The following is a 15,132-nucleotide window of genomic DNA, read 5'->3' on the forward strand; positions in this document are numbered from 1 at the left end:
CTTCCAGCCTCAGGGACTCTGTGACTCCGTGAATCCTGCCAGAATCTCCGAAGCGCGGCACTGCCCCGGCTTCCCAAGGTGGGATAGGAGGGGCAGGACGCGGGCCCGCCTCAGGCCGGGAGCGGGGGGCACCGCCGCGGGAGCAGCGAGGAGCTGCCGCCGGCTGCGTGAGGGGAGAGGGCGCGGAGGGCTGCGGGCAGCCGTTGGACAGGCGAGATCAGATTAGATATCAAAAAAAAAAAAAAAAAAAAAATCACTATTCGGGTGATGTGGCCTTGGAACAGGCTGCCCAGGGAGGTGGTGGAGTCACCATCCCTAGAGGTGTTAAAGGGGTGCGTGGATCTGGCTCAGAGTGATGTGGTTTAGGGGTAGTGCTGGTTTGACAGCGGGACTGGATGATTTTAAAGGTCTCTTCCAGCCCTGAACATTCTATGGTTCGGCAGGATGCCGCGAGGGCTCTGGAGAGGCGGCGCTGCCCGGGGAGCGGAGGGCGCTGCTCGCAAGGGGAAATGCCGGAGCGCGGAGCGCGGCTCGGGGACGGCGGCTCCCGATCCCGCCGCTCGCCCGCCTGTGCACAGCTGCGCCTGCGCCAGACCTCCGGCGCGCCAGGGGGCGCTGCGGTCCGCATCGCCCGCTGCGGGGCCGGGCCGGCTCCGCCTCAGCAGCGCGGCCTGTCCCGGGCGGGCCGCGCCGGGGCCATGGGGAAGAAGCACAAGAAGCACAAGTCGGACAAACATCCCTACGAGGGTGGGTCCCTGCGGGGGTGGGCGGGCAGAGGCCGTTGGCAGCGCGGCCCGGAGCGGACGCGGGCCCCGGAGCCCCCAGCGGCGGCCGCCCCGCCCCGCCGGGCCCGGCCCGGGGAGGTTTGAACGCTCCGGGCTGAGGTGCGGGGAGCCGGGCCCGCAGATGGGCGGGGGGCTCGGCTCCGCGCGGGGAGACCCAGCTGCAGGGACTGGACATGAGGAAATGGTGCCGTGAGGAAGAGGAGCGATCGCGCGGGTTACTGAGGGCGGGAGCGTGTTTTGTCTGGTACTCAGAGTCTGTTTCTCTGCTGGTTTAAGAATACGTAGAAAAGCCGTTGAAGCTGGTGCTGAAAGTTGGAGGAAACGAAGTTGCTGAGCTTTCCACTGGAAATGCTGGACTTGATTCCAGCCTCTACGAAGACAAATCTGAACATGAAAAACACAAGGACAGAAAAAGGAAAAAGAGGAAGAAAGGAGAAAAACAAGTTCCTGGCGAAGAAAAGGAGAAAAGAAGGAGAAAAGTTAAGGTATGTGTTCATGCTACTGCATTATTTAGCAAAAAAGAATGTTTGGACTTTCTCTAGGTTTCACATCAAAAGGTCAGCAGATATGACTGTAACTTGTATCCTTAAACTGGAGTACATTCAGCCTCGGTGTGTGAGGCATTCCTGTCTCATTTGTAAAGGATACACACCAGCTAGCTGTCACATTTTCTAAACAACTAATTCAGTGACAATAATGCATTGTGTGGCTGAATTATTTCAGTGTCCAGCAGATGGAGACAGTACATAAAGAATACAGAATTTTTAAGCGCTTACAAACTATTCTTATTTTCTAAACTTTGTGAATACGTTTTGAAAAATCTAGAGATCATTATGTACATTAATAATGCAGGGTTTGCAGGTGCTCTTACATTTCCATAACAATCTTTCCAGGAGGATAAAAAGAAACGAGATCGAGACCATGGAGACAGTGAGGGAGAGCAGGAAATGAAATGTCAGACCCCCGTCAGAATGGAATTGTCACCAGAGAAACCACTGACAAGCTCTTTATCCAAGCACGAGGGTAGGGAACAAAGACATTTCTTTTGCTAATTCATGTTTTCTGTAATTGACCAATGTTTTATTGTTCTTTGTTTCTGTAGCAAGTGACTTGGCATTTTGTGCCATCTGTTTTTCTCCATACTGTACAAAGTTTGGAATTAGGTTGCTGTACACTTGCTTTGCAGAGTGGTGTCTGGTACTTCTGTCAGAGTGAGCAGAATTCTTTCCTTTACACCGAATTTTCAGGGTGCATCAGTTTTGTTTGGTTGATTTGTAATACCTTGGAAGTGCAGTCCGTTGCGTCAAGTAAGGGCAATGAGAAAAGTAGTAGGGATTGTGGGGTTTGCCATGGTATTCTTTCCTTTACACCGAATTCTCAGGGTGCATCCGTTTTGTTTGGTTGATTTGTAATACCTTGGAAGTGCAGTCCGTTGTGCCTCACACTGCTTCTCCCCCTCTCCTTGTTTTTGCTCTAGAGGTGGAGCAGACCCCACTTCAGGAAGCTCTGAATCAACTCATGAGGCAGCTGCAGAGGTAATGTCTGTGCTACAGGCTTGCAGAGCTGAAGTGAAAATAACGTCCAGTAAGGGAAGGGGCACACACAAAGCTCAGTGAAAATATTATTGGTAAATATATTGCTAAGAGGCCTATCTTGGGAGTTTAAGTGCTAGTTTAAGAAAGTGTACTTAGAACTTCTCTTCAGCTTAGGCTTCTTGTGAACACCTCCACACTCAAGTTCATTGTAGTTTTAAAAAGCTTTCAAAATCAGAAAAGTTTCCCAATAATGCGATGCTTTCTTTAGAGGAAGCTTTTAAGGAAAGCACAAGAGATTATAATTAACTTGCCAAAGTTTCTTTCACCTTGAGTTCTCCTATTTTAGCATTATTTATTGTGAAAAGGAAGTATGCACTTGAAAACTTCAACCGTGTTCTCTTACTGTTTTACTAACCACATGTCTTTGGTTAAAACCATCAAGTCTGCAGTTCTTTCAAGTAGTCTCGTATTTAAGATAATCTTTCTTGACTTTAAGAGTATCTGCATCTTGTGCAAGAGTGGTTGAAAGATCTTTCCCTTTAGCTGTCTCACCAGACTGAGCTTGAAACTTTGTTTGCAAGTTTTCTCTTGCCTGTAAATTTTCAAGACCTAGGTGTGGTGTCAGTTTCAAGAAACTTAAACTATCAAAAGATGCCTGTGTTCGTTTTGGCCCCCTTTCTGTGCATACAAAAAGCAGCACTTTGATTTTGAATCCTGTTTCTTCCCTTCTGATAATTTCTGAGTAAGCAATAAATGACAAGAATATTCTTATATTCTGTATATTTCTCCTATTTTTAAATTATTTCTAATATGGTATAAAATGCCTTTGTTAAAATGTAAAACCTTTAAAAAAATTTAGGTTATTTTCATCTTCTGGGGAACACAGATAATTATCAAAATATAGAAAGAACTTCTGAAATACATTTGTAGTACTTTTTTGGTACATGGGTTTGCATGTGAGATCTTTTCAACCTTGAAAGGGAAAGATTATGCTGACACAAGCTATTTCTCTCTTTATAGTTCTGATTTCTTTTTAGCTTAGTTATTTCCTTTCTATTTAATTCCAAACTCAGTATGTTCTTTGTTATAAGTTGAAACATTAAAAAACATCTTTCATTTCTTAACAGAAAGGATCCAAGTTCTTTCTTTTCATTTCCTGTGACTGACTTTATTGCCCCTGGCTATTCCATGATCATTAAAAACCCAATGGATTTCAGTACCATGAAAGAGAAGATCAAGAACAATGGGTACCAGTCCATAGAAGAATTAAAGGTAATGTTTTGAATTTTGTTTTGACTACAGAGATGTATTGTGCTCAACTGACTTGAAGGCTAGTATTTTATGGGAATAGAAAGATGGCAAAATGAATCAGTACTTCTGCCTCAAGAAATGTTTCTTCTTGAATTTTTGTGAGCAAGTAAGTTCTGCCTGTAAAAGAGAAAACACTTCTGGTTTGTCAGTATGCACCTCAAAAAGATGCAGATGGTTTCAGGTTTTGTGCAGGATTACATGGAGTCTGTCAGTTTGTCCTTCAGCCTGTTTTAGATCTCTTACTTTCCCAGGCTAGTCTGGTCATGGAGATCAAGGAGTGAAGGCACTGTGAGCTTGGTCCTGTTGACAGCAACCACATGTCCTGGGGCTGTGGTGTTCCTAATGGATTCAAGGGCCTGGTTTGGAAGCCTCCTTGAACTTTTAAAAGATGTGGGACCTAGTTTTGTTTTGTTTTCTTCATCAGAAATACTCTGGTTCTTCACTGTGCTAGATGAGGGCCTGTGAGGTGTAATTTGTGTGTAATTAACAATTAGGTAGATGTTAGTTAATAGTATTGGTTGTATTTTCTTACACATTCTTCTTTAGATTTCCAAAACGTAGGAGAGCATTCCCTGTTGTAATAGCTGATTCTGGTTAGTTTTTAATTTTAACTTTGTAAATAAATGAGAATGTGATAAAATATATTCACCTGTAGAGGCTACAGTGAGCATAGAAGTGCAGTTTCTAGCTCACTTGAATTTCAAACAAGCATACATTTCTTCATTGTAACTAAATCTTTGGGATAATTTAACTTTGTAATAATTTAACTTTGCACTGCAGCTTTTCTTTGTCTTTGTTATGTTGCTTCACTTTGTTTTAATGCCTCCTGATTGGCCAGGAGGTGTGTAGCTGTAGTCAAGAGGGCTTCCCTGAAAGCTTTAAAAACTACAAAGACTACACTTTAGAGTATTTAGAGGATGTTTCTTGGGTTGATAAATTCAAGTCTTAAAACAGAGTTACATACTTATCCCTGTTTCCATTTTTAATAGATTTCTTAAATTCATTCATTAAAAGTATTTGTCTAATTTTTTTTTTTTACCTGAAGCTCAAGACACTCCATTTGCAACAAGAATATCAGTATAGTACACTGGAAAAATAACTTTCATTCCAAAATTATTCTTACTTGAACAGGATAACTTCAAACTGATGTGTAATAATGCAATGATTTACAACAAACCAGACACCGTTTACTACAAAGCTGCAAAAAAACTGCTGCACTCAGGGATGAAGATACTTAGCCAGGTAACAAAAAACACCAACCAAAATATTGAAAAAAGTATACTGCTTTTTTTTTGATCCCTGTTTATCCCCTTTACAGGGATCTCTTGAAAATTAATAAGACCTTGCTTGGTATTTGTCAAATGCTTGTATATTGGGATATAAATAGTACATTGTTTTAGTAATGCTGCCAGATAAGTCATTGTAGAAACAGTTGAATTTAGTATTTCACCTTCTAGACTCTGTTTGTGTTTGCTAGTGTAAGAAAGAAAGAACTCCGATAAAATTAGTCTCTATGGGTAGGTTACAAAAAAGATTCATTGAAGCAGCAAATAAAAATATTTTCATGTTATTCAGGAGAGAATTCAGAGCCTGAAACAAAGTATAGAATTCATGGCTGACCTACAGAAGACAAGGAAGCAGAAGGACAAGACAGAACTGCAACAAACTGGAGAAGAGGAAAATGGTCCTGGGAAAGACAGAGGAGAACCTATGGATGGTGACACCAAAGCATTCAAAACACCTAGCAAGGAGCACAAAAAGTGAAGTATTGTCTGAGTCATTGTAGGATACACCTTTTAAATGCTACAGAAACAAGATGACTTAGGGTCTAGGGGATGTGGGTTTCTCTCTGGTACTGCTTAGACATTTTACACTTACATAAAGCATCCTTATCTACTAAAACCAAATAAGTTTAGAATTGTTTATGATGCAATCATTTTTGAGTGTAGGTAACCATGTACTGTTCATCTGCAATTATTTTCTGGTTTAGTGTCCATTTCACAGACACTGTGTAGTTTTGCAGGTTTGCAAACATGTGCTTTTAAACATTTTGGTACAAAAAGCTACATAGCCAATTTTGATTTCTTTTTGTTTGTTTACATAGTAGTTGTATTTGAAACATACAGCTACCTAGCTACAGAAAGTGTACTTTCTGAAATAGCTATTCATCTCTAGAAATACCACATATGAAGATGGTAAATATTTAGGTAGGTAAATGCTGGATACTAAAATTAAGAGTATCTTAGTTTTGTGGGAGACCTTTACAGTTATTAACTGTAAAAGTTTACTGGTGTAAACCTTTGTCACATGCCTTCCCCAGCTGTATTGCATACAGTCGTATTCAATAGCACTCTTTTTTGTTGTTAGTTGTTTTGTCTGCAAAACCAGGTACAGAGTAGGCTACGACTATTGTCACAGTGTCCTGTTGTGTTATTTAGCCAGTTGGTGTCCAGCTAGTCCCTGAGTTGTGTGGGTACATTCACAGGAAGGATAAAGAGCTGCTTGAAGACAAGTTACGAAGCACTAGCTTGGAAAGGGAGCAGGAGCAGATTGATCGGATTGTTAAGGAGTCCGGAGGGAAGTTAACCAGGCGCCTTGCAAACAGCCAGGTAAGCTCTGGGGGCTTTGGTAGCTCCTTTCCCTTTTCCATAAATCAGGTTTCCTTGGCCTCTTATACCAGTTGAAACCTCATATCTGTTTCTACTGCAGCTTACACCATTGATCATCTATGTAACATCATAAGGTTAAAAAAAAAGTGCTATTTGAATGCATGCTGAATTTTATCAGCAGAGCAAGTTGAGCTAAAATTTTCAATAAAGTAATAGAAGAGGATGAATAGTAGAAAGCTCAAGAAAATAAATCTGACCTGCAAAATCTCATAGTTCTGAAACAGACACATACCTGATCAAAGGTTATTAATATTACAGGAGAAGAAACTCAGATTGGTAGTACTATGCCTGTTTAATTTTCTACATTTTTTGTCACTTGGCCTCTGCAGAAACATTAATATTTATTATAATATCTTAATTCTTTGTGCCTATACCAATAATAAAATTATCTAGTGAAAGTAAAAATTTAGAGCAGCACTCGATTCTGAGTGACTAATTTCCGTTCTTATTCCTGCAGATAGGACAGTTTCATTAAATGTTTTCATTAGTTTAAGGACCAGGAATTTCAAGTACTGTGCAAATTAAAATAGTCTAATCTTATTTCAGTGTGAATTTGAAAGAAGAAAACCAGATGGTACAACAACTCTGGGCCTTCTTAATCCTGTTGACCTCGCTGCAGGAGGTAAGTTGGCATGGTTCAGGTAACAAGTGACTTCCACGTACCTGGCAGCTTTGCAGGAGCAGATGAGCAAATCCTGGCCAAGAACTGAATGCCTCTTTCCAGTCTGATAAAGATCTGGATTGGAAAAGCTGCAGCTGAGGGATCACGTAGATGGGCCTCAGCTGTGGCTGTTGTTAGCAGCAGCTGGTGGGAGCCCTCAGTGCTGTTGCTTCTCTGATTTGTGTCAGCTGTTTGTGGAAGCTGCAAAAGAACACTTTTGCTGCTGGAGAATTTCCTGGGATCCTCTTATTTGTGGTCCATCTATGTACAGAGTGCAGTGTCTGCTGACCCAGAAGGTCACAAGATGTTTTAGAATTGGGAACTGTCTGGGTCCCAGATCATTAGCATGAAGCATTTGGATAGGAAAGCACACTTTGAGAGCCATGTCCTATTTGAGTTCTTAGCTGTGAGTATGACTAAATGAATTAGTCATCTTCCTATGCCTTCTCTGTATTTTGATATGTCCTATTGCAGAACCAGGTTACTGCCCTGTGAAGCTGGGAATGACAGCAGGAAGGCTTCAGTCAGGAGTCAATACATTACAGGGGTTCAAAGAAGACAAAAGAAATAAGGTTACTCCAGGTAAGTGCTGATTTTTTTTAAATACAAATCCTTCTTCTTATATAAACAAAGTGTATCTTGTTACTAGCACACAAATTTGGAACTAACAATTTCTAAAGGAAAAGCACATTATTAGGCATCCTTGCCCATGGCAGGGTGTTGTATTTAGTTGTTGTTTTTGCACTGGGTGTTTGGTAATTTGCACTGATCACATGGTTTGACCCATTCTCCCCTTTTCCCCCTTTACAGCCCAGGGACTGGAACTAGATGATCTTTAAGGTCTCTCCCAACCCAAACCATTCTATGATTCTTTATATCAATTAGACAATTAAACAGCACATCACAGAGTGCTGCTTAAGTTACACACAGAAAAGGGGCAAGTTATTTACTTTTTTATCTACTCTGAGGAGAGAAACGATTGTGGTGGCTTTAAAAGAGCAGGGGTGAGCCTGAGAACCTTTTTCCAGCATCAGACTCTTCATGTAGTGCTAGGCACACAGTGGTGTTAATGACATATTTGCAAATACAAATGCATTTGATTTAGATCTTACTATATATTGTTACATTGTGAACAGATGGTGTTCTGTGAAGGCTTGTTTTCACCTTAAGAAATACATTCCTTTAAAGTTTCTTCTTGGGGGTTGTTTTAGAGCCCCTTCTCATTTCTATCTGAAGCATCCAAAGCAGGGTAGTAATTAGTGCTGTTGTTATTCATTAGTGACATACTTGAATTATGGACCCTTCAGTTCCTATGCACCAACATATGATTCGACATTTGCCAACATAAGCAAAGAAGATTCTGACCTAATCTACTCAACTTATGGGGAAGACTCTAATCAAGGATCTTCCAGGTAATCCAGCAGGCAGGATGCACAGCACAGCTCCCATGGCAGGCAGTTATGTGAAACTCTGCAGGATGGGCTGGCTTTGCTCTGGAGTGATGGCCCCGCTGTCTTTACAGCTCACAGGGGTTTGTTTGTGTAAGAAACAAATACTTCAGTAGAAGAACCTGCCTCTAAAGTAAAATTAGAGGAAGAATTGTGATGCTGCTGATTCCTAGGAGTACACACACTGTCTAAACTTAGATATATTTATAACTTAAGGACTCATGGTTAAAGCCAGAAGAATTTTGAGTTGTACAAATGTTTATAGAAACTGGTGGAGTTTTTTTCACATTAATTACTGCCTTGAATGAGATAGAGCTTTAAAATTATTATTAAAAATAATTCTGTTGGTCTGTTATTCTTGATTGTAAAAATTTCAAAGCTCTTTTGTTTTATGAGAGTGTCACAAGGAGCAGGCACAGTGATACAAATTTTTGGGAAAGGGAGGAATACTTTAGTACAGTGTAAATGTGAAGGGCCTGTGCAAGTTTGCTTTCGTGTTGATGCAGCTGCCTCAGACACTACACTTTTCCAAGTGTTCCAGTGTCCCATTCAGAATGGATTCCTCAGCTGCAGAAGGCAGGCATGATTAAACTGAAGCAGTCCATTTGGATCAGATACTGTGCTATTTCTTGTGTTTTCTGTGCTGTACATATTGGTTTGACCTTACGTAACATTTTTACATTAAATGTTTGATATGAAAGTAGTTACCTGAACTATCTTTATTCTTTCAGTATTCAAGATTTTTTTATGAAATCCCAGGATTATCCTCTCCTAATGGCTGATAGTTTGCTGGATGTTCTGACTAAAGGAGGACATTCTAGAGCTCTCAGAGAACTAGAAATGGTAAGGGTGGATTTGTGTCCTATCTGGCCTTTGGTTTTAGCACACAAGCTCTAAAGCAAGAGAAAGATGATGCTGATCCTATTGATGGGCTTCCTTTCAATTGATAGAATTGGAAAGTAAAGACTGATCTTTGCCTTCAGTAGCAGGCTTTTCTGGAAAGCAATTATTATATTGTTAATTAGTGGAATATATTGTACATAGAATAGAATTACCCATTCTTAGTCCGTTATCCCATTCCCATTATCACTAACTCCTGTTTCAAGACCAATAAGTAGTTGTTTAAAATTGAGGTAATCATTGACAGACTTTTTTTTTTCCATGAAAATGTTATCACATTCCTAGCTGCCACTGTTTAGTTCAGGTGAATTAATATGTAATTTTTCCATTTACTTGGTACCACGCTTTTAAACTCACACATATGCTATGCAAAAATACTGAGCAGTCACTTTAAATTCTTAGGAAATTCCAGTCCTGTCCATGCTAAACATAACTAGAATCAAAGAGTCTCATTGGATAACCTTAATTGACAATCCAAGAATTATTTGAGAATCTCCTCAGAACAGTTTCTGTTAACTAAAAGTCTTGCTTTGAGTTTCAAATCAATGCCAGCTATTGAAATAAACAGATTGTAGCCTTAATGGGTCAAATATTACCTAAATTAATACTAGAAATAGTCCATGGACCTTTTTGCCTCAGCTCACACCTTTCCTCAGCATTACACATTTAGCTCTTTTCTTGTACCCAGTAGTGGCACTGACTGTCAGGGTCTGGCCTCTTACTCTGGGCAGTATGGAGAGAAATACAATTGCATACAGAAACAGAAAACATTTCAGCCTCTAATAACCACCCTTCCTCTTCTTCCTGCATCAGTCTCTGATGTGACATTGCTGTGAACTTTGCAAAGAGAAATAAAACCTGAGCTGAAAAAATGTATTCAGTAAACATTAGTACCCCAAGAAAGACCCTAAAAATAGCTGCATTATAACTTGCTTTACAGTGAAAGCACATTAGGACATTGCATACTTACCTAGAATATGGCGTCTTGTAAGATTTTACTTTGAATTTTAAAGAGTAATTTTAAAACTTTCTTTAAAAATCCTTTCTTTATTCAGCCATGTGAGGAAGCTGAAGGCCCACAGGAAAGAAGTGATGCAATGAAAGATGTAAAGGTAAAATTTTTCTTTATTAACTAACTTCTCCAACCAACCTGTCCAAGCTCACAGTTATAAAACGGCCTAAAATTTCATGGCTGTACTGAGACTTTGACAAGCTGTAAATCTTGTGAAAATGGTGTCCTTTTGTAGGCATGAGGAGATTAAGGTACTCCAAAAAATTAAGTCTTAACTATATGTTAAGAGAACTGGAAGAAAATGCTTATGTATTTTTGTTTGTGGCTGTTCAGAACTACAGCTTTGTTTCTATTTTAATGTGGTTTCATTTAACATGAATTTGTAATGTCAATGTAAGATGCCACACAATATGTAGCAGTCTTTGAGAAGTTCTCACTTTGTGCCCTTATAGGCAATACATTATAGATGTCAAATCATTCCACCCAAACTTTGCTCAATTAGAGAAAGCACTTCTAAGGCCAGGGGTGCTCTCCTGAAAAATTTCTTCATCTGCAGCCAGTGCCCAGATTCCTTTTGAATTTTGGCCTCATATCTTTGATAAAATCCCCTTTAGGTGAGCTGAAGGAATTCTTAAACTGCTTTTTAATTAGGATGTTGGTCTTAAGTTACCACATCGTTTGTGTATATCCCCAATGATTTTGGCAGATGCTGGTTTCTATTTGCATATGAAATAGAATGAGTAAACAATAACTGTAGAACAGTACAGTTATACAGGGTGTCTTTTCAGCTTTCCCTCTGTATGTTCACTTACTTTTGTAGAGCAGGCTAACCTTACCTTTGCGTTCTGATCTTCCCCAGACAATTTTGTTGTTTCAAGGCTGAGCTAAGGATTATTTACATTATTACTTGCTGGGTTTTTTTTTCAGAGTATGGAAATTGATATTGCTGCCAGGTTGGAGGCTGCTAATAGCGACAGACTTACAGCTCTGAAAGCAGTTACAAACTTTGGCATGCCTATAGAAGAGTTTGATTCTGAGGGTGAGTTTTTGTGGCAGTAAAAGTTCTGATATATGTCTGTAAGTCCTTTAGTTTCTCAGTCCCTTACAATATTTTGTATCATAAAGTAAGTAAATAGACTTAGATCTTACTAGTCAGGACTTTCTTTTTTGCTTTAAACAGAGGCTGAAATCTTCCAGAGGAAACTTGATGAAACAACAAAGCTGCTCAGAGAACTCCAGGATGCTCAAAATGAACGACTGAGTACAAAACCACCCCCTAATATGATTTGTCTTCTGGGTCCATCTTACAGAGAAATACACTTGGGTAAACACACTTTTTTCTGATCATTCTTGCAGAATTGATGAAGTCCCAACTGGTATCAACTCCAATTAAAAAAATAATCCCAAGGGCTATAGTGTAGATTATATGCTCTGTTAGGCCTAGAGGAGTAACTTAAACTTCTTTGGATGTAAAGCCAGATGAAACTCTTGAATAGTAATTTACAAGTATTTTCTCTTTATTCCTAAATGTCCCTAGAACTGATTAAAGCTTCTGTGTGCCATGGGGCAGACAATAGCCAAATAGCAATAACTCCATGAGTTTTGCAGTGTCTTTGAACAGGTCTGCTTAAGTATTACCAAGTCATTATTGCAAGGCCAGCTTTGGTCCAGGATGGATCTGGTGATCAGTCTGTTGAGTTACACTAATTAATACCAGTCATACATTCTTTAGTTATTTGAGCAAACCTGCTTGTCTCACAGATCAACTACACAGCTTTTGTTAATGGCAGCCCTCTAAGATATGACCGTGTGCAGGGTGCCTGTTTGGCAAGTAAAACTGACTTGTGCAAGACTATTCATGGTCTAAACTAAACCACATTGATGTGATTAGATAAATTCCCCATTACTGAAGTAATATGACCAAGTCAGTACCACATCAAGTCTAAACCAGACCAAATACTATCTTTTTTTATGGTTCACTACTTATGGCTTCCTTCTTGAGGGAAAACCACATTTGTAGCAACAAGAACAGTCTCTCTTTATATCCGAAGCTTTGTGCTGAATCCCAAAATCCAGCTATTACTAACACCAGTGCTGTGTGGGTGCCATCAGCCCTCTCCCAGCTGCTGCATGTGTGGCCCAAGTTTCATTAACTTACTCTTTAACTTCTGGTGTTTCCTGATGGCAGCAGGCCTTGGGCAGCAGCTGTTCATTCCTCCTGTTCCTCTTACTTTGTTTCTTGGTTCCCAGGATGTCCTTATGGCTGCACGCAGCACAAGACAGCTCTTCTGTTCTAGAAATATTCTTTAACATAGTTGCCTTTGTACTAAATAAGTGAACTGTTTGCAGGGTGATTCAGCAGTTTGGTGTCTATATATAGCATATAAACACATCCTCCTATCTTTTCCAGCGGAGAGAGTAACCAATAACCTGAAAGAACTTGCCCAGCAAGTGACTCCAGGTGACATCGTCAGTACCTACGGAATCCGGAAAGCAATGGGAATCTCGGTCCCTCTACCTGAGACAGAAGACAGCTGGGTAGATTTGACAGAGGGTGAGTATATGAAAACATCTTGTAGCATCTGTTCAACTGGAACAAAACCACATCTGCAAATCCTTAGACTGGCTTGTGGTAAAACTTTGCAGTAGTGTGGTTCCAATTTTCATTTCTTCTCTCCTTTTTAAATTCTGTTTCAAATGGAAAGTTGCTGCCTTTGGTCTCAGTCCAAAATGAATCTTTTGTGTGTATGGAACTTTGGTTCAGCTACATGGTTACTTTACAATCCATCTTACAGCACTGCCAGATTTTAAATCTCAGTAATTCATTTAATTTTGATTTTTCCATTTTGCGTGAGGTTGCAAGAGAGGAGTTAAAATTCCTCACTTGCTAAAATGAGTACATCGTGATTCCTTCTTCTCCAGGTTTTTGGCTGTGCAGGCCTTTTGCTTAGTTTGGCAAGCTGTCATGCTTTGGAACTTGACAGTGAGTTCAACTTACCCTCTCCAGCCAAAAGCAGCGGCTGTTTTTGCTGGATTAGGGAGTCTGGACAGTGGAGTCTCAGTGCCAGACCCTGTCCTCCCCCATTTGTAACATGCACAGCAAAAGAGCACCCAGAATTAGGGTAGGGCAGGAAGAATTTCCTCTCATAAAACATAATTCACACAACAAATTTAGTCAATCTGTGGCTTACGAAAGTCTTCATTAAATAACTGAAAGAGCAGGATTAATTCAGGAACTCATTCCTGTTTTTTAAGGAAACAGCTCAAGAAATTTCAAAATTATTGAGCCTTTTCTTTTCCATAACATTACACAGAGGCTTTGCAACAGAACCAAATGAAACATAGGATTTTCTGGGACTGTTGAAGAGCAAACAGCTAACACAGGACTGTCTGCATAAATAGCAAATGACCTGATGCATGCTCTGCTGTATATGCATGTCTTCACTTGAGCATTTTGTGGTCAGTAACTTGCTGTCTGTTGTAAACTTTCAGACTTTGAAGAGCCTAAAAAGACCATCACTGTCTCTGAAAATGAGTGTGGTGCAGTTACAAGCTGAAGATTGTGTTCAGTTTACAGCTGTTTGTTTGATTCTGTTTAAGAACCAGGTAAAAGTCCTTCAGGTGCATTCACCATGTGTGTTTCTTGTGTGTTAAACTACTTTTGTTTATTAAATTTTGGAGCTGATGGCTTTTGAAGGGTTTGTATTAGTTACTTCTGCTGTGTAAATGCACTAAATTATTCTTTTTGCATTCTCTAATATTTTTAAGCTCCTCTGCCGCATTTAAGTTTTCCTAAATTACCAAGTGTCTGGAAAAGTCAAAGCATAATGAAAATGTGCCTATATATGGTGTAGGGACTCAACCAAAAGTTTCTAGAAGCAATGTAGAGACTTGTCTCTGAGTCTGGTTAGTGCAAACATCATTAGTGTTTGAACATGCAGCTCCCCCTTTTTAAAATGGACATGAGGAAGAGAAATAAACTTTTTATACAAAACTGATGCAGTGTGATGAATTAACAAAAGCTCAGCTTTGTGACACGTTGAATGTGGATTGATCTCCTCTTAGAGAAACCTTGCTGTGTACTTAGAGTATCTTAAAACTGGAGGGCAAGCTCAGACCCATGACCAACATTGTCAGCAAGTGCAAGTACCCTATGGTTGTGGTACAGTCATCTCAGACACTCGGGCAGTTCTTCATATTATGCAGAGATCTTAGCAGATACTGCCTGGGTATTCTAGGCTTGTTTGTCAGAAAGCCTTCTCCCATTAAGACAGTTCCCTGTTCACCAAAGGTGCAGAGCACCAGCACAGCCCTCAGGCACAGAGACCTCGAGCATGGCCTGGGTGCAGGTGCAGCCAGTGGCACACCCAAGCAGCCTTTCCCTGTGCTCCCCATTTGCCCTCACACCATCACACAGTGCTGCACCTGGCTTCTACCATAGGCATCCTTCATTGTTATTAAATGTTGCTTTTTTAAATCCCTGATTCCAGTATAACCCTGGAGTCAGGAGGAACAAGCTGTAGGGTTCCAGCCATTGCTGATGTGTGCAGTGGCAGGGAACTGAACTAAGAGGTAACTTACAGGCCAAACAGCATTGTGAATTCCACCCTCTGCCCTCAGTCTTCTGGCCAACATCATCCTTGCTTCCTCTCTTCCTTCCTTCCTCTGAAAATGCTGCACAAAGATTTCACAATTACTAAAATACATAGCAAAATTTTTAACTGTCACCCTGGCTTTTTCTCCAGTAGTTTCATTTGTCCCAGAAGAATTAACAGTCACACTGGAGTTTTTTCAGTTCTAGGTAATAGCAG

General features: G+C 40.3%; 1 protein-coding gene across 1 annotated transcript; it reads left to right on the forward strand.

Moving 5' to 3' along the window:
• Nucleotides 1-623: 623 nt before the first annotated feature.
• On the forward strand, nucleotides 624-14,315 carry BRD7 (bromodomain containing 7). The gene is made up of 17 exons (XM_039721419.1): nucleotides 624-747; nucleotides 1,062-1,270; nucleotides 1,679-1,808; nucleotides 2,263-2,320; nucleotides 3,448-3,592; nucleotides 4,763-4,873; nucleotides 5,207-5,391; nucleotides 6,117-6,240; nucleotides 6,847-6,922; nucleotides 7,436-7,543; nucleotides 8,241-8,373; nucleotides 9,141-9,252; nucleotides 10,365-10,421; nucleotides 11,249-11,360; nucleotides 11,502-11,645; nucleotides 12,732-12,875; nucleotides 13,814-14,315. The coding sequence occupies exons 1-17, from the start codon at nucleotides 699-701 to the stop codon at nucleotides 13,876-13,878; spliced, it is 1,962 nt and encodes a 653-aa protein (XP_039577353.1). The 5' UTR covers nucleotides 624-698; the 3' UTR covers nucleotides 13,879-14,315.
• The last annotated feature ends 817 nt before the right edge of the window (nucleotides 14,316-15,132 follow it).

This window comes from Passer montanus, unplaced genomic scaffold (assembly GCF_014805655.1).
Source record: "Passer montanus isolate IOZ18808 unplaced genomic scaffold, ASM1480565v1 scaffold45, whole genome shotgun sequence".
In the NCBI taxonomy this organism is placed as follows: domain Eukaryota; kingdom Metazoa; phylum Chordata; class Aves; order Passeriformes; family Passeridae; genus Passer; species Passer montanus.

Coding starts and splice junctions, on each gene's coding strand:
- BRD7 (XM_039721419.1), top strand. CDS start 699: ATGGGGAAGAAGCACAAGAAGCACAAGTCGGACAAACATCCCTACGAG. Junction 6,241..6,846: donor GGCGCCTTGCAAACAGCCAG/GTAAGCTCTGGG, acceptor ATCTTATTTCAG/TGTGAATTTGAAAGAAGAAA. Junction 11,646..12,731: donor TTACAGAGAAATACACTTGG/GTAAACACACTT, acceptor TATCTTTTCCAG/CGGAGAGAGTAACCAATAAC.